Source organism: Ylistrum balloti, unplaced genomic scaffold (assembly GCF_031769215.1).
Source record: "Ylistrum balloti isolate Yb309-2 unplaced genomic scaffold, AGI_CSIRO_Ybal_v1 Utg370448, whole genome shotgun sequence".
Lineage (NCBI taxonomy): Eukaryota > Metazoa > Mollusca > Bivalvia > Pectinida > Pectinidae > Ylistrum > Ylistrum balloti.
The window spans coordinates 560,507-588,195 of NW_026782298.1; the positions used below are offsets into that span (position 1 = coordinate 560,507).

The window sequence follows — 27,689 nt, forward strand, 5'->3', positions numbered from 1 at the left end:
CATGTTTTTCCTGATTTATTCCAAAACGAAAATAAATAGAAATGTGTAAGTCTGGCTCTAGAGTGTAACTGTACAGGTGTAAATACATTCACACAAGCCTGGCTCTAGAGTGTAACGGTACAGGTGTAAATACATTTGCACAAGCCTGGCTCTACAGTGTAACTGTACAGGTGTAAATACATTTGCACAAGCCTGGCTCTACAGTGTAACGGTACAGGTGTAAATACATTTACACAAGCCTGGCTCTACAGTGTAACGGTACAGGTGTAAATACATTTACACAAGCCTGGCTCTACAGTGTAACGGTACAGGTGTAAATACATTTACACAAGCCCGGCTCTAGAGTGTAACGGTACAGGTGTAAATACATTTACACAAGCCCGGCTGCACAGTGTAACTGTACAGGTGTAAATACATTTACACAAGTCTGGCTCTAGAGTGTTACTGTACAGGTGTAAATACTTTTACACTAGCCCGGCTGCACAGTGTACTGTACAGGTGTAAATACATTAACACAAGCCTGATTGCAAGGTGTAACTGTACAGGTGTAAATACATTTAAACAAGCCTGGCTCTACAGTGTAACTGTACAGGTGTAAATACGTTTTAACAAGCCTGGCTGCACAGTCTAACTGTACAGGTGTAAATACATTTACACAAGCCTGACTGCAAGGTGTAACTGTATAGGTGTAAATACATTTACACAAGCCTGACTGCAAGATGTAACTGTACAGGTGTAAATGTATTTACAGAACTTCAGAACTTCTTAAGGAATATGATAACAAAAATTGTTTAGGGACAAATAGATGATGGACCATGGAAATAGGGTGATTTGAATAGCTAACCATCTGATGATAGTGAGCTAATAAATCTACATAATATGTCACTAGAATGTGGACTCATCTGGTGTCAATGGGATCAGAGAAAGTGACAACATATACACTATCATTGTCATAAAGGTGTTACCATAGCAACAACTGTCACAGAGGTATTACCATTGCAATGCCTGTCATATAAGTATTACCATAGCAACAACATCATAGGTGTTACCTTAGCAACAGTTGTAACAGAGGTGTTAACATAGCACAAACTATCATACAGGTGTACCCAGAGCAACAAGTGTTGTATAGGTGTTTCCATAGCAACTCTTCACTTCAAAGTGGTTAAACTGTAGCAATATCTGCCACCACATGGCAATAACTTTCTCAGAAGTAAAACCATAGCGACAATGACTGTAACACAGGTTTAAACATAGCAAAGATGTCTGACACTGTAACACATGTTTAAACATAACAAAGATGTCCGGCACTGTCACACAGGTTTGAACATAGCAAAGATGTCTGACACTGTCACACAGGTTTAAACATAGCAAAGATGTCTGACACTGTCACACAGTAATAATTGCCACAGTCATAGATGTGTAACCATAGCAACAAAAAACGTCATGAAAGCTTAACCACTGGCAATGATTGCCACTGTCACAGAGATGTAATCATAGACAATGACTGCCACTGTCACAGAAATGTGGCCATACATACATAGTATTGCGTTAGCTTCAACTTCAAACTTAAAATGCAAATAAGCAGTGATGATGACAAGTAGGAGAATTAAACTACAACTGACATCTATAATACCTGGTACAACTGACATCTATAATACCCAGTAGAACTGACATCTATAATACCCAGTACAACTGACATCTATAATACCTGGTACAACTGACATCTATAATACCTGGTACAATTGACATCTATAATACCCAGTACAACTGACATCTATAATACCTGGTACAATTGACATCTATAATACCCAGTACAACTGACATCTATAATACCTGGTACAACTGACATCTATATTACCTGGTACAACTCACATCTATAATACCCGGTACAACTGACATCCATAATACCCAGTACAACTGACATCCATAATACCCAGTACAACTGACATCTATAATACCCAGTACAACTGACATCTATAATACCCAGTACAACTGACATCTATAATACCCAGTACAACTGACATCTATAATACCCAGTACAACTGACATCTATAATACCTGGTACAACTGACATCTATAATACCTTGTACAACTGACATCTATAATACCTGGTACAACTGACATCTATAATACCTGGTACAACTGACATCTATAATACCCAGTACAACTGACATCTATAATACCTGGTACAACTGACATCTATAATACCCGGTACAACTGACATCCATAATACCCGGTACAACTGACATCTATAATACCCGGTACAACTGACATCTATAATACCCGGTACAACTGACATCTATAATACCTGGTACAACTGACATATATAATACCCAGTACAACTGACATCTATAATACCCAGTACAACTGACATCTATAATACCCAGTACAACTGACATCTATAATACCCAGTACAACTGACATCTATAATACCCAGTACAACTGACATCTATAATACCTGGTACAACTGACATCTATAATACCAGTACAACTGACATCTATAATACCTGGTACAACTGACATATATAATACCCAGTACAACTGACATCTACCCAGTACAACTGACATCAAAGTTACATTTAGTAACTTAATATCCTCAAACACATTTCAGAACTGTTGTCTAATTGCAAATGGGAAGCTGCCTGATGTCATGAGGCCTCCAAGGCAATGTTGGCAGTTGCATGTTACTGGTCAGTAGAGGTTACAGTTCAGTTATTGGTGATGTCCTTGTCTGTATATATCATTATAACAACACTGGTGATGTCCTTGTCTGTACTATATCATTATAACAACACTGGTGATGTCCTTGTCTGTACTATATCATTATAACAACACTGGTGATGTCCTTGTCTGTACTATATCATTATAACAACACTGGTGAGGTCCTTGTCTGTATATATCATTATAACAACACTGGTGATGTCCTTGTCTGTACTATATCATTATAACAACACTGGTGATGTCCTTGTCTGTACTATATCATTATAACAACACTGGTGATGTCATTGTCTGTACTATATCATTATAACAACACTGGTGATGTCCTTGTCTGTATATATAATTATACCAACACTGGTGATGTCCTTGTGTGTACTTCTGTGTCATTAAAATGACAACACTGGTGATGTCCTTGTGTGTACTTCTGTGTCATTAAAATGACAACACTGGTGATGTCCTTGTGTGTACTTCTGTGTCATTAAAATGACAACACTGGTGATGTCCTTGTGTGTACTTCTGTGTCATTAAAATGACAACACTGGTGATGTCCTTGTCTGTATATATAATTATACCAACACTGGTGATGTCATTGTGTGTACTTCTATATCATTATAACAACACTGGTGATGTCCTTGTCTGAACTATATCATTATAACAACACTGGTGATGTCATTGTCTGAACTATATCATTATAACAACACTGGTGATGTCCTTGTCTGAACTATATCATTATAACAACACTGGTGATGTCATTGTCTGTACTATATCATTATAACAACACTGGTGATGTCATTGTCTGAACTATATCATTATAACAACACTGGTGATGTCATTGTCTGAACTATATCATTATAACAACACTGGTGATGTCCTTGTCTGTACTATATCATTATAAGAACACTGGTGAGGTCCTTGTGTGTATATATATCATTATAACAACACTGGTGATGTCCTTGTCTGTAGATATCATTATAACAACACTGGTGATGTCCTTGTCTGTATATATCATTATAACAACACTGGTGATGTCCTTGTGTGTAATATATCATTATAACAACACTGGTGATGTCCTTGTCTGTAGATATCATTATAACAACACTGGTGATGTCCTTGTCTGTATATATCATTATAACAACACTGGTGATGTCATTGTGTGTACTATATCATTATAACAACACTGGTGATGTCCTTGTGTGTACTTCTGTGTCATTAAAATGACAACACTGGTGATGTCCTTGTCTGTATATATAATTATACCAACACTGGTGATGTCCTTGTCTGTATATATAATTATACCAACACTGGTGATGTCCTTGTCTGTATATATAATTATACCAACACTGGTGATGTCCTTGTGTGTACTTCTGTGTCATTAAAATGACAACACTGGTGAAATCCAACTTTGTGTCTTCATAATTTATCTCTGAAATTAAAAAATTGCAAATGAAAATTATTCCATTGAAAGCAGTATATTGTAATACAGTAACACTTGGCTATAATGAATCCCTAGGGGCCTACAAAATCACTTTGTTATTATTGTAATTCATAACAACATTATGTGACAGAGGCCATTTCAGTGCCTCAGATTTGAATTCTGGACCACTGGCTCATTAGTCTCATGCTCAACTGATCAAGCTAAAGAGAAGTTCTCTTTAGCCGAGAAATAATGCAGCTAGTATTTACCATGGTTACATTTTAACGAATCATGCTTTAAAGTGATGTGAATTAATATCCAAAAGATTAAGGAAATGTCTGGTCTCTAGACATTTAGTAGTCAAATATAGACATTTCCTGTTCTTTTATCCCACAGACATAAATAAACTCATGATATGTATGATGGGTACCACTGTTACTGGGTATCCTTGTAGACTTCGACTCTGGGTTCACTAGTCAGTTGGTGCTGGGAATATGTGAGAAGGCTTTTTATAAGCTATAAATGATCAGAAACATTGGTGACTGAAACCAGTGTAGTGTTGATGTACAAGGCTTAGCACAGACAAAATAAATTGAATGTACATTGTACTTCTAACATTTAGCTTGTCCAGAATTCCACTCTCTCTGCCTGATAAACATGGAGATCACCGCATCACTAGAGGATGATTCTCACGTTAACACGTAGGATAACACCGACCCAGTAATTATTCATTACAATACAGTTGATCAAATTATGATGTAGACAAAAAATAGGAAGAATTTTAAGAAGTGAAACAGAGTTACCTACCCTTCAACATTAAGTCGTCCTAGTATATCACGTACAGTTGCAATGAGTGATTCGTGATCCTGAGGAGACTCCAGAATGAGGCTGTGTAGTTTAGCCATGTACGCATCAATGGTATCTATAGTGGGAAGTTCACCAGTACCTGTAATAATGGTAGATTGTTATATAACAATGATATCTATATTGAGATGTACCTGTAGTAATGGTAGATTGTTATATAACAATGATATCTATGGCGAGATGTACCTGTAGTAATGGTAGATTGTTATATAACAATGATATCTATGGTGAGATGTACCTGTAGTAATGGTAGATTGTTATATAACAATGATATCTATGGTGAGATGTACCTGTAGTAATGGTAGATTGTTATATAACAATGATATCTATGGTGAGATGTACACTTGTAATGAGAGATTGTTATATAACACTGCACCTATCCTGGGAGAGGAGTGAGAAGTGTACCTGTAGTAACACTGCATGGTGGGAGAGGAGTTGTTATATAACACTGTACTTACCTGGGAGAGGAGTACTGGAGAAGTGTGAGACAGTCTCTCAGTCCCCATGTCTAACACTGTACTTACCTGGGAGAGGAGTACTGGAGAAGTGTGAGACAGTCTCTCAGTCCCCATGTCTAACACTGTACTTACCTGGGAGAGGAGTACTGGAGAAATGTGAGGTGACAGACTCCCAGTCCCCATGTCTAACACTGTACCTACCTGGGAGAGGAGTACTGAAGAAGTGTGAGACAGTCTCTCAGTCCCCACGTCTAACACTGCACCTACCTGGGAGAGGAGTACTGGAGAAGTGTGAGACAGTCTCTCAGTCCCCACGTCTAACACTGCACCTACCTGGGAGAGGAGTACTGGTGAAGTGTGAGACAGTCTCTCAGTCCCCATGTCTAACACTGTACCTACCTGGGAGAGGAGTACTGGAGAAGTGTGAGACAGTCTCTCAGTCCCCACGTCTAACACTGTACCTACCTGGGAGAGGAGTACTGGAGAAGTGTGAGACAGTCTCTCAGTCCCCACGTCTAACACTGCACCTACCTGGGAGAGGAGTACTGGTGAAGTGTGAGACAGTCTCTCAGTCCCCATGTCTAACACTGTACCTACCTGGGAGAGGAGTACTGGAGAAGTGTGAGACAGTCTCTCAGTCCCCACGTCTAACACTGTACCTACCTGGGAGAGGAGTACTGGTGAAGTGTGAGACAGTCTCTCAGTCCCCACGTCTAACACTGCACCTGCCTGGGAGAGGAGTACTGGAGAAGTGTGAGACAGTCTCTCAGTCCCCATGTCTAACACTGTACTTACCTGGGGTAGGAGTACTGGAGAAGTGTGAGACAGTCTCTCAGTCCCCACGTCTAACACTGCACCTACCTGGGAGAGGAGTACTGTAGAAGTGTGAGACAGTCTCTCAGTCCCCACGTCTAACACTGCACCTACCTGGGAGAGGAGTACTGGAGAAGTGTGAGACAGTCTCTCAGTCCCCATGTCTAACACTGCACCTACCTGGGAGAGGAGTACTGGTGAAGTGTGAGACAGTCTCTCAGTCCCCATGTCTAACACTGTACCTACCTGGGAGAGGAGTACTGGAGAAGTGTGAGGTTAGAGAGGCTCTCAATCCATCCAGATGACCCTGTAGTGCCATGTTAGAGCTACGCTGCTGCACAGACTCCACTTCCAGCTTTTCTATAGCCTGTTTCATATTTTCTATATGTTTGCTGAGAATGGCATTCTGCTCCTCTAATTCAGTTGTCTGTTTCCTCAACTGTCTGAGCTCTGATTCCCTTGCTGTGTGGAAATCATTAACACTATAATCACACTACACATCTCACCTCCCACTCAATCCAAATATTTTTGTACAGGGAGGAACAAGTAATAAAGGAATTTTAAGCAATTTATAGTTTCACAAGGTTAAAACTAATTAAGTCTTAACCTTACTATTGATTTTTCTACTAAGGTATTTCTATATTAATTTATTAGCGAATAAGAGAACTGCAGGATGGAACAATAAATGCTTGCAGGGCTCTCACACCCCATTTTGGGACTGGGGCCCGGGGCCCTTAGAATTGGGAAAAATAGCGGTGTTTTCCTTAGAATTGGGAAAACTTGGGGTCTAAATTGGGAAAAAAGATACTATTTAGCATAGGGAATATTCGGCCCCAAATCTGGCAGATCGAGAGCCCTGGCTTGTTCAAGATCACAGAAATAATTGTAAATGTAATATTAAGTTAAAGTGATTAGAGATAAAACAGTGCTGTATCTTGGGATGATAAATTAATGTTTACAAAGTGTTAAAATGTCAGGAATATTAAAATCTGAAAAAAAACATGGGTATTTACTTGTTTAACCAAAACATTGTTGATGGGTTTTGATCTGAATTCACAAGTGGCCATATCCATGTAATCAAACTGATACATATAGCAGACTAGATCATGTAACCAATGAAATACCTTTGTTATGGTCAAGGAACTCCTCTGTGAAGACAGGAATATCAAAAGTGCCTGTGTTTTCCTCGTCGCCATGTAGAGTCTGCAGCAATAAAATCAGCATATTCATCCCGCAGAATAAACATTGAAATAGCAAGCTCACATTACATAAATGGACTTAGTTATGTCCAAGCAATGATTTACCACTAAATGAACAGAGTGACTGAGTGATTTACCACTAAATGAACAGAGTAACTGAATGATTTACCACTAAATGAACAATGACTGAATGATTTACCACTAAATAAACAGTGACTGAGTGATTTACCACAAAATGAACAGAGATTTACCACTAAATGAACAGAGTGACTGAATGATTTACCACTAAATGAACAATGACAGAGTGATTTACCACTAAATGAACAGAGTAACTGAATGATTTACCACTAAATGAACAATGACTGAGTGATTTACCACTAAATGAACAGAGTAACTGAATGATTTACCACTAAATGAACAATGACTGAATGATTTACCACTAAATAAACAGTGACTGAGTGATTTACCACTAAATGAACAATGACTGAATGATTTACCACTAAATAAACAGAGTAACTGAATGATTTACCACTAAATGAACAGAGTGACTGAATGATTTACCACTAAATGAACAGTGACTGAGTGATTTACCACTAAATAAACAGTGACTGAGTGATTTACCACTAAATGAACAGAGTGACTGAATGATTTACCACTAAATGAACAATGACAGAGTGATTTACCACTAAATAAACAGAGTAACTGAATGATTTACCACTAAATAAACAGAGTGACTGAATGATTTACCACTAAATAAACAGTGACTGAATGATTTACCACTAAATGAACAGAGTGACTGAGTGATTTACCACTTAATGAACAGTGACTGAATGATTTACCACTAAATAAACAGAGTAACTGAATGATTTACCACTAAATAAACAGAGTGACTGAATGATTTACCACTAAATGAACAGAGTAACTGAATGATTTACCACTAAATAAACAGAGTGACTGAATGATTTACCACTAAATAAACAGAGTGACTGAATGATTTACCACTAAATGAACAGAGTGACTGAATGATTTACCACTTAATGAACAGAGTGACTGAGTGATTTACCACTAAATGAACAGAGTGACTGAATGATTTACCACTTAATGAACAGAGTGACTGAATGATTTACCACTAAATGAACAATGACTGAGTAATTTACCACTAAATAAACAGTGACTGAATGATTTACCACTAAATAAACAGAGTGACTGAATGATTTACCACTAAATGAACAGAGTGACTGAGTAATTTACCACTAAATGAACAGAGTGACTGAATGATTTACCACTTAATGAACAGAGTGACTGAATGATTTACCACTAAATGAACAGAGTGACTGAATGATTTACCACTAAATGAACACTGATTTACCACTAAATAAACAGTGACTGAGTGATTTACCACTAAATGAACAGAGTGACTGAGTGATTTACCACTAAATGAACAGTGACTGAATGATTTACCACTAAATGAACAGAGTGACTGAATGATTTACCACTAAATGAACAGAGTGACTGAATGATTTACCACTAAATGAACAGAGTGACTGAATGATTTACCACTAAATGAACAATGACAGAGTGATTTACCACTAAATGACCAATGACAGAGTGATTTACCACTAAATGACCAATGACTGAGTGATTTACCACTAATTGAACAGAGTGACTGAATGATTTACCACTAAATGAACAATGACTGAGTGATTTACCACTAAATGAACAGAGTGACTGAGTGATTTACCACTAAATGAACAGTGACTGAATGATTTACCACTTAATGAACAGTGACTGGGTGATTTACCACTCAATGAACAGTGACTGAATCTTGAGTTACCACTAAATAAACAGAGTTACTGAACAATTTACAAACATGTTTTACTTACATCTAATGTAGAACTGTTGAACCCAGATGATTCTGAAGTAAAAAAAATAAAAATTAAAGTCAAGGAAAAAAAAAATGATCATTGATAATTACAGATGATGTATCCTGTCCATATACACGGATGAAGCGTTCTAACTTTATATACATTTATATACACTTAAAACATAGTTCCTTGCGAGATCAAGTGATTTACACTATCAGCAATCTGATTGAGGTTTTGTGACAAAAGCCAGGAAGACATAGACAGTAACTGATTAATCACATGAATTTTTCTTACAAATTCTGAAAAAACAACCATATGTGGGTCTCGACAGGAAGTTAACGTGTCAAGGACTCAAAATCTGAGTCCCATAAATCAGCAAAATCCATCTGATATCACTAATGTCGTGGACCATTAATGCAAACCTTTCATCTTCTTCTCACGGAATAATTTGTATGCCTCCGTTTTTTGGTAGCTCTCCATCTCTTTCATGTAACGCTCTTTATCCTTTTCTGCCTCATCTAGGTACCTCTGAAACAGTGTTAAGTGGTTATAGAGACATGATATTACAGACTGATGCCCGAATTATCTCCCCTGTATTTGTATTAGACCAATCATGATATACTAGGATTTTACTATCCTTTTCTGCCTCATCTAGGTACCTCTGAAACAGTGTTAAGTGGTTATAGAGACATGATATTACAGACTGATTCCTGAATTATCTCCCCTGTATTTGTATTAGACCAATCATGATATACTAGGATTTTACTACCCTTTTCTGCCTCGTCTAGGTACCTCTGAAACAGTGTTAAGTGGTTATAGAGACATGATATTACAGACTGATTCCTGAATTATCTCCCCTGTATTTGTATTAGACAAATCATGATATACTACGATGTTTTTAGAGATATATGAGATCTTACTTGTTTATCGTGTTGAGGAAGTTTAGACCATTCCGCGCCCAGTAGTCTTAACAGGTCAGTAAAAGCCGTACTAGGGTTCTCCTTTCTTAATGTCTCACGCCTCTCATTCAGGAACCGGACATATCCTGTCAGAGGTGGCTTGGGTGCATTTGTATCCCTCACTCGCTTCCTCTTCTTCCCTTTTGGCCATCCTCCTTTCTTCTTCACACCCTAAAGAAACAATCATTGTCTACATTTGCTCTTAAAAAAATTGGTAAAAACACCAAAATATCATATGTCCCTCATTTCTTGTCCCTGTTAAGCATAATAATCCCCAATATTAGTTTCACTAGCAATGTGTCTGATGGTAGCTCTTCCATTTTGTGTTACCTAGAAACTAGACAACAAGAGTTGTTGTCACATATCCTTAAAAATTCTCCCCATTCTTCTACATTTAAGCCCTGCTTTCCCTGTCCCTTTAACAGAACTAACATGTATTATATAGTGGTATCAATACTACACATATGTGTACAGCTGAGCCACATTAATCATGTCACCTTTCAAGCAAAAGTGGCTGGATAGCGAAGCAGATGGATTACTGAAACAGACCATGATCTGTAGGAGTTATGTCCCTTGTCAGAAACAAGACAGCATACATCAAATAGTATTACTCCAATTGATTCTATTATACTTTAACATTGCATTTTCTCACGTAGCAGTTGGGGTAAAACGTCATACTTCTTGTAAGCAATTATGAGTGAATGTTAGGAAACATTGCTGATGCTAGAATATTTATCCTGCCGTGAACAATATTGTCCCAAGCTAAATCTGGTCAGTGAAATTACCACTAGTTAAACATTAACTTGGAAGGCAGAGAAAATGACCAGGGCCTTCCCATTTACTCACTGTAATCTGAACAGTTTTCAAAGAGAAACAAACCAACAAAAAATAATAATGATGACCGATGGTTAAAACAGCTCCTTATAAATAAACACAATTCACTACAGGTGAATCATGCATTATTTGTATACTATGGGTCCTCGTCCATTCATTTGTTACCAACAGCCAAACACGTGATCAAGACAAATGTAGTGGTATTCAGAGAACTTAATTACTTGACCAGCGACAAGTCAAAATGACACAACTGCACCAGTAAATTGATAAACAGATTAATAGTAAACAAAAAACATGCTTTCATTGCATCCAACCTGTTGTCAGATAGCCAGCATATCCAGCCAGAGGCACGATGAAAATTAGCAGCTGGATTTGAGGGACTTTTTATACTGCAAAATGGTGATCTGTTCCCAAATTTACCGACTGTAGACAGATACTGAGGCAACCAGATAAGAGTGGCAAATTAATGTTAGGGAGATCTGGATTTTAGTATTTCCAGCTGGATACAAGGGGAACAAGATTAACTGTGAATTAATGGGGCCCCACTCTTTAATGGGATCAGATCTCAGAACCAGTAAACCCTACAGGTCCTTGTCCTGGCTACAGACAACAATATACAGTTAACCATACAAGAATATATATAACCATATACCCACCTCGAGAGGAGCAGCTCCATCAGCTTCTGTACTTGTTATTTGTGTGACTGAAAAACAAGCAAACATCGGAATTTTACACAGAAACAAAAGAAGCTATAGGAAAAATAGCCAACCTCACAATATTCCTCCATTTTAGACTGTCTCTCTATATCTGACAATATTCCTCCATTTTAGACGGTCTCTCTATATCAGACAATATTCCTCCATTTTAGACTGTCTCTCTATATCTGACAATATTCCTCCATTTTAGATGGTCTCTCTATATCTGACAATATTCCTCCATTTTAGATGGTCTCTCTATATCTGACAATATTCCTCCATTTTAGATGGTCTCTCTATATCTGACAATATTCCTCCATTTTAGACGGTCTCTCTATATCTGACAATATTCCTCCATTTTAGACTGTCTCTCTATATCTGACAATATTCCTCCATTTTAGACAGTCTCTCTATATCTGACAATATTCCTCCATTTTAGATGCAGTTTCTCCGTATATAACATTATTTTTCCATTTTAAATGGTCTCTCTATATCTGACAATATTCCTCTATTTAAGATTGTTTCTCTATATCTGACAATATTCCTCCATTTTAGACATTCTCTCTTTATCTGACAATATTCCTCTATTTTTGACTGTCTCTCTATATCTGACAATCTTCCTCTATTTTTGACTGTCTCTCTATATCTGACAATATTCCTCCATTTTAGACAGTCTCTCTATATCTGACAATATTCCTCCATTTTAGACTGTCTCTCTATATCTGACAATATTCCTCCATTTTAGACAGTCTCTCTATATCCGACAATATTCCTCCATTTTAGATGCAGTTTCTCCGTATATAACATTATTTTTCCATTTTAGACGGTCTCTCTTTATCTGACAATATTCCTCCATTTAAGACGGTCTCTTTATATGACAATATTCCTCTATTTTAGACAGTCTCTTTATATCTGACAATATTCCTCTATTTTCGACTTTCTCTCTATATCTGACAATATTCCTCCATTTTAGACTGTCTCTCTATATTTGACAATATTCCTCCATTTTAGACGGTCTCTCTATATCCGACAATATTCCTCCATTTTAGACAGTCTCTTTATATCTGACAATATTCCTCTATTTTAGACAGTCTCTTTATATCTGACAATATTCCTCTATTTTCGACTTTCTCTCTATATCTGACAATATTCCTCCATTTTAGACTGTCTCTCTATATTTGACAATATTCCTCCATTTTAGACGGTCTCTCTATATCCGACAATATTCCTCCATTTTAGACAGTCTCTTTATATCTGACAATATTCCTCAATTTCAGACCCTCTCAATATCTGACATTTTAGATGCAGTTTCTCCATATATAACAATATTCCTCCATTTTAGACGGTCTCAATACCTGGCATTTTAGATGCAGTTTCTCCATATATAACAATATTCCTCCATTTTAGACGGTCTCAATACCTGGCATTTTAGATGCAGTTTCTCCATATATAACAATATTCCTCCATTTTAGACTGTCTCAATACCTGACATTTTAGTTGCAGTTTCTCCGCATATAACATTATTTTTCCATTTTAGACTGTGATGATATAAAGTACAGTGTTACTGAGTGTATACCATACCTTGAGCTAAATCACCAAGTCCTTGACTATGTGAAGTGATGAATGAACTATCAGGATTGGAGAAACTGGAAAATAAAAGTCAACCTTGAAATAAAAGAATCAGTTCACAGTCACAAAGTACGTCATTGGTGAATTATTGAACATCTTCAATAACTACCTAATGATACAGAAATATGATCAATGTTCCTACAAGACAATAACTGGTACTGTTAATACACTAACAAAGCAATAACTGGTAGGTATATCAGGGCTCTCACACCCCATTTTGGGACTGGGGCCTGGGGCCCTTAGAATTGAGAAAAATAATGGTGTTTTTCTTAGAATTGGGAAAACTTCGAGTCTAAATTGGGAAAAAAAGATACTATTTTGCATTGGGAATGGGGCTGAATATCAGCCCCAAATCTGGCAGATCAAGAGCCCTGTATACATACTGTTCACCCACATATCAGGCAATGAAGAGCATGTGCCTTTCATCTACACAATAGTTACTACAACTTGTACACTTACGACGCATCCACTGTAAGGTCGTGGCTCTCCTTTGAGACATCATCATCAAATCCTTCAAAGTTTAGTCGTAACCCAGACAACATAGTGTTGCCTGACCCAGGTCCAAGGTCCATCATCTTCACTGCTCAACTGAAAATGTTGAACTACAGAAGTATAACAACCTTAAATGACAAATACTTTGTGTAAATATTAAGGATGTTGTTAGATCCTAATGTTAAAGTCCCGATTCAGTAATGTAATTAACAATCCAAGAATTAATCTATACTGCAGTCCACTTATTATTTACAAAGATTTGTAATTACACCTAGATCTTTTTAATCTAAAAATCAGAATGATTGGTACAGCAAGTAATTTAATATTTTTAAGTATCACCATATCTAGTTATTGATTTGGTGTCTGCGACCACAGGGGCATGTATTGATGTTTCTAGGGGAGGGAACTTGTATGGGCCCCGACTTCTCCCCATCATTACATGCCATTGTGCCTTTCATCATCTGAGGTAATAGGAAATTGAGGGGCTAGATTGCATTTTGAGCGCTAAGGCTATCAGTGACCGATATAGTGTATGATTATGCATGGTATAAGAAAGAGTAGAATATATTAGGAGAGATCCCAGAGGGATGTTGGCACCCAACATTGTGTGATCTTTATTTGTTCTTTAAAAGATATTTTTCTCGTCTACATTTATTAATTATATGAAATGTGAAAATTCATACAAGAAATTGACTTAATCTTTGGCCGTTTTTTTCTGATCAATCTCAAAACAAAAACGGCATATCCCATATCAGTAACCTTTAGAACATGATGTTAGAGCAAGGACACCCCGACTTGGTCTTTATGATTAATATTGTGAAAAACTTTTTGAGACCATATACTGATTATATAAGCCTTAGTTTCCTTCGCCATTAGCCGAGACTACAGCACTTCTTTCTTTCACGAATAGCAGATCGACAAACACCTTGTTTTGTGACCAAGAGCGCGATAGCAAAGCGGTGTGTATCGGCAAATATATTAATAGCCTTCAACACTCAAAGAAACGCATGTTGCGGCTCTCAATGCATAACTTGAACATCGAGAAACTTCCGATAAGTTGCACACTTCAATACAACCAGTTGACTTAGAACTTGAAAACAACATAAACCAAAATACATGTGGCCATGTGGTAATGTTGACATTATTCACCAATAGCCCCTTAGAGGGGGGGTACCTGTTAATCAGCAATGGCGGGGTGTCCGTTCTCCTGCTCGCGCAGTGATATAAATCATAAAATAGTTCAAAATGTAACAAGTTATTTTTCGATTACTTTAGCAGGTTTTGGTAAAATTCATATGAAAAACTGACAATGTCTGCTTCATTGAATACAATATTATGAAAGTTTACACAAAATAATTCACAAGAAATATGTAATATTTTTAGAGAATACACCGGACGGCGCATGGTTTTACAGACCGGAAGCGCAATGCGGCGATAATTAATGTCCCATGTGGTCTCTATTTACATTTCAACCATGACTGGACAAGAACTGTCGAGTAAATACACAACAGAGATCCTTTGTCAGGGAACAGAGAATGGCTTGAAATGGAGGTGAGATCATTTACACTTTTAAGGTTGAAACAGACATTTTTTTTGAAATACAAACACGTAGATCGCGAATGAAAATTGTTTTATGATAAATTGAATAAATAATCGTGAAAACATGAAATAAAACAAGCGATGACAGGTCGAATGTGTCAATATCGATTTTGACAGCTGATAAAGGATTGTTTCGCTCTGAGAGGATATTGGATTTTTGATTGTATACAATGACTGCCATTTTGTGTTGAACAACACGAGCATATTACGTTAAGATTGTGTTCCTCTCTAGATCGCGATATTCGCCATTATTTACTATAGAACTGTTTTTATACTGTACCGTTATTACGTCAAATGTTGGTAACATAACACTATAACATGCATAATTTGGTCTATTTTTAAACATCAAGTTAAACTCTAGTAAAATGTAATGTTAGAGTCAACAGATAGTAAATTTTAGATAAAGTATAATTAATTAATGATATGATAATTAATAGTCATATATATATATCATCGTCCATATATTTTAGTCTCAATATTGTTTTGATTTTTTTTGTATGGATATATGTGTAAACGTATTACATAACTTTACATCCTAAATTACATAGAATAGTGTTTGATTATTTGAATATATTTACATAATTTCCACTGATTCAGGGACATTTACAATTTTATCAATACATTTAGAACTGAAATGTACTTAAAAAGAAACTATTTTTCACCTGTTTTGTTTGTTATATATATCACAAATTGCTTAGTTTTAAAAATGTGTGCCACGAAAAACATCTTTGATGTTTTAATGAAACATTTTAAAAATCACATTATTCGTTTAACATTAACATAGAATTGCTACCTTGCAGAGAATTTGAAATGTTCTGTTTTAGAAAAAAATTCTTTAAGTTTGTATAAAAATACACCTTTGTTTAGTCCATGAATATTATGGATGCAAACATAAAGCTTCAAATGAAAGATTTTATTTTTGGAGACTTTGCATTCACTAAAATAATGGTTAGGAAATCTTTACCAAGATGATTAGGAAGCAATTTATCAAAAGGGATAGAAAACCCTTAAGGAGAACAACCAGGGAACCTTTCATCAAAATGGTAAAAAAGATCTTTTACCAAAATGATTGCGTAGGGAACATTTCACCCAAATAGTTTTGGGTACAATTGTCCATTTCCCAAAATGGTTAGGAAACAGTTCACCAACATGCTTGAGAAACCACCTTTAACCAAAATGGTCAAGGAGTCCTTCGCCATTTTTCTTTACTTTTTTTTTCACGACTTTTCAGTACATGCACACATTTCATTTGCCATCTTTTTTTTTCTCATACTTTGTGTGAGAAATCCAAAAAGATAGAATTCCTGATAAAAAATCAAAAGGAAAAGTAAGTGTCTTGTAGATAGGTAGGATGAAAAATGATCATTGAAATTTTGGAAATTGTTGATAATGACATTATCCTCAGTACTATGAAATTAATTAGTTCAAAATTGAAATATATCTTTTATTCTGTACTACAAATTTTATGTCGAGAATTGAAAATTGATCATGATGAAAATAAAAGGACTAAACTGCAAAAAGAAACAAAAAATGAGCAGTTTTCTTACAGTCACCATGCATTAAACAGTCAAAATAGAATGATTGATATGAGGAAACAAAAGAAAAAAAAAGAAGAAAGAAACAAAAAATTCTGTAAAGTTCTTGAGAGTGTTAGTTTAAAGTAACTACAACTGAATCAAGTTTAAAGGTCAGTTTTCAGGTTTGGATATTACTGGGTTGACCTCCCTGTGAACACTCAGGGTCATTTTGGATAATACTTGGTTACTGGGTTGACCTCCCTGTGAACACTCAGGGTCATTTTGGATAATATTTGATTACTGGGTTGACCTCTCTGTGAACACTCAGGGTCATTTTGGATAATACTTCATTACTGGGTTGACCTCCCTGTGAACACTTGATTCCTGAGTTGACCTCTCTGTGAACACTCAGGGTAATTTTGGATAATACTTGATACCCGGGCTGACCTCCCTGTGAACACTCAGGGTCATTTTGGTAATATGAGGGAATTATACCTCTGATACAAGCATTGGTAAGATTTTACAGTACAATATCATGGCTCTTGATCTGTCAGATTTGGAGCAGATATTCGGCCCCATTCCCAATGCAAAACAGTATCTTTTTTCCTAATTTAGACCCAAAGTTTTCCCAATTCTAAGGAAAACACCGCTATTTTTCCCAATTCTAAGGGCCCCGGGCCCCAGTCCCCAAAATGGGGTGTGAGAGCCCTGTAATGTAGCACCACCAATGTAGCAAATATTCACCAGAATTTTAAAGTTTATGATAATACCCAGAGTACTTAACATAGGCATATAGCCTACATGTCAGCCTGAACGTTAGAGGTTTTCTGGATAACTTGTAAGCAGTGGTTCCCAGCTGCTGTACATGTAAGTGGCCACTTGGAAAAGTTAGCAGAAAATGATGAGTGACAAGGTCTGTCTGTTTTATAAAGCACTGAGTGCATGGAAATTAAACTTCTCAAAGTTTTACTGGCTAAAGTGGCTTGGTGTCTGAGGTATTTTCTCAGGCATCACAGAAACAAAAAATTGTCTTAGTTTTAATTTGTCAGATACCATTAATGGTGTAAATAGTCAGATTTAACTGACAATAGTAAGATTTAACTGTCAGTGTAAACAGTCAGATTTAATTGTCAGTATAAATAGTCAGATTTAACTCCGTGTAAATAGTCAGATTTAATTGTCTGTATAAATAGTCAGATTTAATTTTCAGTGTAAATGGTCAGATTTAATTTTCAGTGTAAATAGTCAGATTTAATTTTCAGTGTAAATAGTCAGATTTAACTGTCAGTGTAAATAGTCAGATTTAACTGTCTGTGTGAATGGTCAGATTTAATTTTCAGTGTAAATGGTCAGATTTAATTTTCAGTGTAAATAGTCAGATTTAACTCCGTGTAAATAGTCAGATTTTATTGTCAGTGTAAATGGTCAGATTTACCTGTCAGTGTAAAGAGTCAGATTTAATTTTCAGTGTAAATGGTCAGATTTAATTTTCAGTGTAAATGGTCAGATTTAATTGTCAGTGTAAAGAGTCATATTTCATTTTCAGTGTAAATAGTCAGATTTAATTTTCAGTGTAAATAGTCAGATTTAACTGTCAGTGTAAATGGTCAGATTTCATTTTCAGTGTAAATGGTCAGATTTTATTTTCAGTGTAAATGGTCAGATTTCATTTTCAGTGTAAATGGTCAGATTTCATTTTCAGTGTAAATAGTCAGATTTAACTGTCAGTGTAAATGGTCAGATTTAACTGTCAGTGTAAATAGTCAGATTTAATTTTCAGTGTAAATGGTCAGATTTACCTGTCAGTGTAAATGGTCAGAGTTAACTGTCAGTGTAAATAGTCAGATTTACCTGTCAGTGTAAATGGTCAGATTTAACTGTCAGTGTAAATGGTCAGATTTAACTGTCAGTTTAAAGGGTAAGATTTAATTGTCAGTGTAAATGGTCAGATTTAATTTTCAGTGTAAATGGTCAGATTTAATTGTCAGTGTAAAGAGTCATATTTCATTTTCAGTGTAAATAGTCAGATTTAATTTTCAGTGTAAATAGTCAGATTTAACTGTCAGTGTAAATGGTCAGATTTCATTTTCAGTGTAAATGGTCAGATTTTATTTTCAGTGTAAATGGTCAGATTTCATTTTCAGTGTAAATGGTCAGATTTCATTTTCAGTGTAAATGGTTAGATTTAACTGTCAGTGTAAATGGTCAGATTTCATTTTCAGTGTAAATGGTCAGATTTTATTTTCAGTGTAAATGGTCAGATTTTATTTTCAGTGTAAATGGTCAGATTTCATTTTCAGTGTAAATGGTCAGATTTCATTTTCAGTGTAAATGGTCAGATTTCATTTTCAGTGTAAATAGTCAGATTTAATTTTCAGTGTAAATGGTCAGATTTAACTCAGTGTAAATAGTCAGATTTAACTGTCAGTGTAAATGGTTAGATTTAATTGTCAGTGTAAAGAGTCAGATTTCATTTTCAGTGTAAATGGTCAGATTTCATTTTCAGTGTAAATGGTCAGATTTCATTTTCAGTGTAAATGGTTAGATTTAACTGTCAGTTTAAATAATCAGATTTAACTGTCAGTGTAAATGGTCAGATTTCATTTTCAGTGTAAATGGTCAGATTTCATTTTCAGTGTAAATGGTCAGATTTAATTTTCAGTGTAAATAGTCAGATTTAATTGTCAGTGTAAATAGTCAGATTTAACTCCGTGTAAACAGTCAGATTTAACTGTCAGTGTAAATAGTCAGATTTAATTGTCAGTGTAAATAGTCAGATTTAACTCAGTGTAAATAGTCAGATTTAACTGTCAGTGTAAATGGTCAGATTTAATTTTCAGTGTAAATAGTCAGATTTAATTTTCAGTGTAAATGGTCAGATTTCATTTTCAGTGTAAATGGTTAGATTTAACTGTCAGTGTAAATGGTCAGATTTAATTGTCAGTGTAAATGGTCAGATTTAACTGTCAGTGTAAATGGTCAGATTTAATTTTCAGTGTAAATAGTCAGATTTAATTTTCAGTGTAAATAGTCAGATTTAACTGTCAGTGTAAATAGTCAGATTTAACTGTCAGTGTAAATGGTCAGATTTAACTCAGTGTAAATGGTCAGATTTCATTTTCAGTGTAAATGGTTAGATTTAACTGTCAGTGTAAATGGTCAGATTTAATTGTCAGTGTAAATGGTCAGATTTAACTGTCAGTGTAAATGGTCAGATTTAATTTTCAGTGTAAATAGTCAGATTTAATTTTCAGTGTAAATAGTCAGATTTAACTGTCAGTGTAAATAGTCAGATTTAACTGTCAGTGTAAATGGTCAGATTTAACTCAGTGTAAATGGTCAGATTTAATTTTCAGTGTAAATGGTTAGATTTAACTGTCAGTGTAAATAGTCAGATTTAACTGTCAGTGTAAATGGTCAGATTTAACTGTCAGTGTAAATGGTCAGATTTAATTTTCAGTGTAAAGAGTCAGATTTAATTTTCAGTGTAAATGGTCAGATTTACCTGTCAGTGTAAATGGTCAGATTTAACTGTCAGTGTAAATAGTCAGATTTAACTGTCAGTGTAAATGGTCAGATTTAACTCAGTGTAAATAGTCAGATTTAATTTTCAGTGTAAATAGTCAGATTTAACTGTCAGTGTAAATGGTCAGATTTAACTCAGTGTAAATGGTCAGATTTAATTTTCAGTGTAAATAGTCAGATTTAACTGTCAGTGTAAATAGTCAGATTTAATTGTCAGTGTAAATGGTCAGATTTAATTGTCAGTGTAAATGGTCAGATTTAATTGTCAGTGTAAATGGTCAGATTTAACTGTCAGTGTAAATGGCCAGATTTAACTCAGTGTAAATAGTCAGATTTAATTGTCAGTGTAAATAGTCAGATTTAATTGTCAGTGTAAATAGTCAGATTTAACTGTCAGTGTAAATGGTCAGATTTAATTTTCAGTGTAAATGGTCAGATTTAACTGTCAGTGTAAATGGTCAGATTTAACTCAGTGTAAATAGTCAGATTTTATTTTCAGTGTAAATGGTCAGATTTAACTGTCAGTATAAATGGTTAGATTTCATTTTCAGTGTAAATGGTCAGATTAAACTATCTACATTGTACACTGGTCAGAGTTATTGTCTATACAGTCTTTGTACACAGATCAGAAATCACAAAAGACATTAACATAGGGTTATTATCAGGCTTGAGTTGATTTCTAATTAGTATGTAATATTATTAGATATATGTGGCAGGTAAATCTCAGAAGCAAGGCCTCACTTTTAATTGATTTCTTATGATTTATCAAAAGTAAAATCTTCCTAAAACATTACATACATGTAGTGTTGTATATATGTATATCTCTGAAAATCCAGACAAGACATCCATGTACGAGTTGTATTCACTGTCCTAACAAAATATTTTCAAAGTGAGCTATTTTTGTCGCAATAATATTTCCTTTGTATTAGCGTGTAGATAGCACTGTGAGTAAAGACTGCATTAAGGCTGTGTAGACTAAGAGGATTTAAATGTAGGACATGATACATTGATAGAGATGTGTTCTACGTTACAGAGTGCCTCAGTTATAACCACAGTAGACCTACTGAGCTCTCCATATGTCTTCTGTAACATTAATTCATTAAAGATGTTAAAACTGAGAAATTGGGTTAAAGTAGTACTTAACACTTTCCTCAAACTGCTGCTACAGTCAGGAGATGTGATCTGTAAAGGCTTAACGAATGAGTAGATTTAAAAGCTTATACAGTACAGTTTCAAATTAGCCAAGCATGACATTGAACAAATTGTCAGAGTGAGGTCTGAAGGCCAATGTTTTAATGAAAAAAGAACTGATCTAAACGTAAGAAATTTGTTTACAACATATATAATACACAGGCAAACCCACAAGTGGTATCTCTATAGATAGTATATACCTGACACATGTAATACTAATCATAATAATTCAACCTCTATATACCTCCGTTACCAGTGTTATAACACCCATTACATAACTACTATGTTACCAGTGTAACACCCATTACATAACTACTATGTTACCAGTGTTATAACACCCATTACATAACTACTATGTTATCAGTGTTATAACACCCATTACATAACTACCCTGTTATCAGTGTTATAACACCCATTACATAACTACCCTGTTATCAGTGTTATAACACCCATCACATAACTACACTGTTATCAGTGTTATAACACCCATAACACCCATTACATAAATACCCTGTTATCAGTGTTATAACACCCATTACATAACTACTATGTTACCAGTGTTATAACACCCATTACATAACTACTATGTTACCAGTGTTATAACACCCATTACATAACTACTATGTTACCAGTGTTATAACACCCATTACATAACTACCCTGTTATCAGTGTTATAACACCCATTACATAACTACCCTGTTATCAGTGTTATAACACCCATTACATAACTACCCTGTTATCAGTGTTATAACACCCATTACATAACTACCCTGTTATCAGTGTTATAACACCCATTACATAACTACCCTGTTACCAGTGAAATAACACCCATTACATAACTACCCTGTTATCAGTGTTATAACACCCATTACATAACTACCCAGTTACCAGTGAAATAACACCCATTACATAACTACCCTGTTACCAGTGAAATAACACCCATTACATAACTACCCTGTTACCAGTGAAATAACACCCATTACATAACTACCCTGTTATCAGTGTTATAACACCCATTACATAACTACTATGTTACCAGTGAAATAACACCCATTACATAACTACCCTGTTATCAGTGTTATAACACCCATTACATAACTACCCTGTTATCAGTGTTATAACACCCATTACATAACTACCCTGTTATCAGTGTTATAACACCCATCACATAACTACCCAGTTATCAGTGTTATAACACCCATTACATAACTACCCTGCTATCAGTGTTATAACACCCATTACATAACTACCCTGTTATCAGTGTTATAACACACATCACATAACTACCCTGTTATCAGTGTTATAACACCCATTACATAACTACCCTGTTATCAGTGTTATAACACCCATTACACAACTACCCTATTGTCAGTGTAATAACACCTATTACATAACTACCCTGTTATCAGTGTTATAACACCCATCACGTAACTACCCTGTTATCAGTGTAATAACACACATCACATAACTACCCTGTTATCAGTGTTATAACACACATCACATAACCACCCTGTTATCAGTGTAATAACACACATTAAATAACTACCCTGTTATCAGTGTAATTAAACCCTTAACATAACTACCCTGTTATCAGTGTAATAACACCCATTACATAACTACCCTGTTGTAAGTGTTATAACACCCATTACATAACTACCCTGTTATCAGTGTTATAACACCCATCGCGTAACTACCCTGTTATCAGTGTAATAACACACATCACATAACTACCCTGTTATCAGTGTTATAACACACATCACATAACCACCCTGTTATCAGTGTAATAACACACATTAAATAACTACCCTGTTATCAGTGTAATTAAACCCTTAACATAACTACCCTGTTATCAGTGTAATAACACCCATTACATAACTACTATGTTATCAGTGTAATAACACCCATTACATAACTACCCTGTTATCAGTGTAATAACACCCATTACATAACTACCCTGTTGTCAGTGTAATAACACCCATTACATAACTACCTTGTTATCAGTGTTATAACACCCATTACATAACTACCCTATTGTCAGTGTATTAACACACATTAAATAACTACCCTGTAATCAGTGTTATAACACCCATTACACAACTACCCTATTGTCAGTGTAATAACACCCATTACATAACTACTATGTTATCAGTGTAATAACACCCATTACATAACTACCTTGTTCTCAGTGTCATAACACCCATTAAATAACTACCATGTTATCAGTGTTATAACACCCATTACACAACTACCCTATTGTCAGTATAATAACACCCATTACATAACTACTATGTTATCAGTGTAATAATACCCATTACACAACTACCCTATTGTCAGTGTAATAACACCCATTACATAACTACTATGTTATCAGTGTAATAACACCCATTACATAACTACCCTGTTATCAGTGTTATAGCACCCATTACATAACTACCCTGTTATCAGCATTATAACACCCATTACATAACTACTATGTTATCAGTGTAATAACACCCATTACATTTCTACCCTGTTGTCAGTGTACTAACACCCATTACATAACTACCCTGTTGTCAGCGTTATAGCACCCATTACATTACTACCCTGTTATCAGCGTTATAACACCCATTACATAACTACTATGTTATCAGTGTAATAACACCCATTACATTTTTACCCTGTTATCAGTGTAATAACACCCATTACATAACTACCCTGTTATCAGTGTAATTAAACCCTTAACATAACTACCCTGTTATCAGTGTTATAACACCCATTACATAACTACCCTGTTGTCAGTGTAATAACACCCATTACATAACTACTGTGTTATCAGTGTAATAACACCCATTACATAACTACCCTGTTATCAGTATAATAACATCCATTACATAACTACCCTATTGTCAGTGTAATAACACCCATTACATAACTACCCTGTTATCAGTGTAATAACACCCATTACATAACTACCCTGTTATCAGTGTAATTAAACCCTTAACATAACTACCCTGTTATCAGTGTTATAACACCCATTACATAACTACCCTGTTGTCAGTGTAATAACACCCATTACATAACTACTGTGTTATCAGTGTTACAACACACATTACATAACTACTGTGTTATCAGTGTTACAACACACATCACATAACTACCCTGTTATCAGTATAATAACACCCATTACGTAACTACCCTGTTATCAGTGTAATAACACCCATTACATACATGTATATTATCACACTTGTAAGTTCACCTACCAGAGCTGTGATTACCTGAATGTATATTGATTATAATGTCATAGCTTTGTGATGTTTTAAGCATGGTTACATTACTCATGGAAGAGATTAAGAAGGAGAAGATTTTATTTATGTGTAAAATGATATTCTGTTTTATTAACTGTCTTCAGTGTTGTTTAATTTATGTGAATACAAAGGTTACATTTGTTCATTCTGTACATCAGATTCGTGAAACACATCCTAATTACCTCATTGTAAGCTCTAAGACAGGATATTTTAAAAGTCTCTTATGACTGGAAACTCCAGTAAAATCCTGTGTATACATACAAACTTCACCTTCCAACAAAGAACAAGGTGACAAAACATCACCTATTGTAGAGAATTTCAAGGGTAAATTCTGTCTGGTTTGACTGTCAGCAATGGAGCTTGTGCTGAGGTCATATGAAATTGTGTTTAAGTGGTGGCTGTACAGAAATTAAATCTTTATTTCTCTGTATACAAATAATGTTGTGTGTATAGTTGTATAGAATATGTTGTTGTACACACCTACACACATGTATTGTTGTACACAACTATATACACATGTTGTTGTATACAACTATATATATATGTTGTTGTACACAACTATATATATATGTTGTACATGCCTACATATGTATGATGTTGTACACACCTATATATATGATGTTGTACACAACTACACACATATGATGTTGTACACAACTACATACACTTGTTGTATACAACTATATATATATGATGTTGTGCACAACTATATATATATGATGTTGTACATAACTGTATATATATGATGTTGTACACAACTATATATATATATGATGTTGTACACAACTGTATATATATATATGTATATATATATATATATATGATGTTGTACACAACTATATATATATATATATATATGATGTTGTACACACTATATATATCTATATATATATATATATGATGTTGTACACAACTATATATATATATGATGTTGTATACAAATATATATACATATGTTGTTGTATACACCTACATACACGTTGTTGTACACAACTATATATACATAGGGTTATTGTGTACAACTTGTGATTTTGATATACAGTTAACATCAATAGGGAACTGTTATCTTTTTATTGTTTTATTTCTGTCATATTAACATGTTATTAATTGTGGCAAGCTCACCCTTGTCTTTTCAGATAATCTTAGGTAGTATTGACAAAACTTCCATTTTACAGGTCAATTGTGTCATTTACATGTCATCAGTATATACAAGTTATATGATAACAACAAAATAGAATAATTATTGATTCATTATAGTATATACCTCCACTCTGAAAAGTTGTGACAGTTTGCGACAATGATACTCAGGGCTCTCATACCCCATTTTGGGACTGGGGCCCGGGACCCTTAGAAATGGGAAAAATAATGGCGGTTTCCTTAGAATTAGGAAAACTTTGGGTCTGAATTGGGAGAAAAGATACTATTTTGCATTGGGAATTCGGCCCCAAATCTGGCAGATCGAGAGCCCTGATACTACATAAAATATTCTGTTCCCTTGTTACAGACCAAGTGTACTATACAATATATATATTTTAACGTCTACAGATGCTGGTATTATGAGTCAGTATAGTTTAATGCTGAATAAGTGTACTATACATATCTGTACATATATTTCATAGTCACTTAATAAAAAACACTGGCTTATCAGCAGTTGCCAAATTAAATTTTCCATTCTTAAGACCTCTATTTAATACAATTTTCAGAAGTACCCTTTATTTACTTTCAGTCAAGTTGATATAAAATGAAATATACAAACTTTAAGACGATTTAAGACTAAAGTCTTACCCCACAATGTGTTTTGTAATTTCAGCTTATTGTAACTGTTTTCCTGTGATAAAGCTGACAATGCTAGCAGGACACCGTCAGATTTTGTGGTTGGAAAAATTTGCATTTTGATATGGTAACACAGAGAGTTTAAAGAGTCTGTATCGCTTCTCGCTGAACATGATCAATTATTGACGTAGGATGCAGCCTTCGTAGAGGCAGACTTCAAGTCTTCGTTTCTAGCGTCTGGCTGTTGTATGCTTTCAGACACTGGATCAGTCAACATCCAATCCATGTGATTGCTGGAATTCACTCTTTGTGTTGGTCATAATTTTCTATTTTTTCAGATGTAACTGTGATACTGTTGATATTGAGAGATAGATGACAAGTAACTGTGATACTGTTGACATTGAGAGATAGATGACAAGTAACTGTGTGTTGATATTGAGAGATAGATGACAAGTAACTGTGTGTTGATATTGAGAGATAGATGACAAGTAACTGTGATACTGTTGATATTGAGAGATAGATGACAAGTAACTGTGTGTTGATATTGAGAGATAGATGACAAGTAACTGTGTGTTGATATTGAGAGATAGATGACAAGTAACTGTGTGTTGATATTGAGAGATAGATGACAAGTAACTGTGATACTGTTGATATTGAGAGATAGATGACAAGTAACTGTGTGTTGATATTGAGAGATAGATGACAAGTAACTGTGATACTGTTGATATTGAGAGATAGATGACAAGTTACTGTGATACTGTTGATATTGAGAGATAGATGACAAGTTACTGTGTGTTGATATTGAGAGATAGATGACAAGTAACTGTGATACTGTTGATATTGAGAGATAGATGACAAGT

General features: G+C 35.1%; 1 protein-coding gene and 1 long non-coding RNA gene across 5 annotated transcripts; both read right to left on the reverse strand.

Moving 5' to 3' along the window:
* On the reverse strand, positions 1-3,321 carry LOC132554883 (uncharacterized). The gene is made up of 2 exons (XR_009554406.1): positions 2,508-3,321; positions 1-2,458 (listed from the first exon to the last, which is right to left on the reverse strand). It is a non-coding gene; the product is annotated as an uncharacterized LOC132554883 (long non-coding RNA).
* A 4-nt stretch (positions 3,322-3,325) lies between these two features.
* On the reverse strand, positions 3,326-15,139 carry LOC132554882 (high mobility group protein 20A-like). 4 transcript variants are annotated; one of them, XM_060219213.1, is made up of 11 exons: positions 15,115-15,139; positions 13,908-14,036; positions 13,401-13,465; positions 11,781-11,827; positions 10,252-10,461; positions 9,754-9,859; positions 9,350-9,381; positions 7,392-7,470; positions 6,514-6,729; positions 4,940-5,078; positions 3,326-4,141 (listed from the first exon to the last, which is right to left on the reverse strand). In XM_060219213.1, exons 2-11 carry the CDS (start codon positions 14,021-14,023, stop codon positions 4,129-4,131), a joined length of 1,023 nt encoding a protein of 340 aa, XP_060075196.1. In that variant the 5' UTR covers positions 14,024-14,036; positions 15,115-15,139; the 3' UTR covers positions 3,326-4,128. The 4 variants fall into 4 exon arrangements, with proteins under 4 accessions (XP_060075196.1, XP_060075197.1, XP_060075195.1 ...); XM_060219214.1 differs by lacking the exon at positions 15,115-15,139 and adding an exon at positions 14,972-15,082; XM_060219212.1 differs by lacking the exon at positions 15,115-15,139 and adding an exon at positions 14,866-15,082.
* Positions 15,140-27,689: the final 12,550 nt, after the last annotated feature.

Excerpts from the sequence above, each read along its gene's own strand:
- LOC132554882 (XM_060219213.1), bottom strand. The coding sequence starts at position 14,023 with ATGATGGACCTTGGACCTGGGTCAGGCAACACTATGTTGTCTGGGTTA. Across the intron at positions 9,860-10,251 it reads TTCCTCAACACGATAAACAA|AGGTACCTAGATGAGGCAGA; the intron begins GTAAGATCTCAT and ends ACACTGTTTCAG. Across the intron at positions 5,079-6,513 it reads CTCCAGTACTCCTCTCCCAG|GTACTGGTGAACTTCCCACT; the intron begins GTAGGTACAGTG and ends CCATTATTACAG.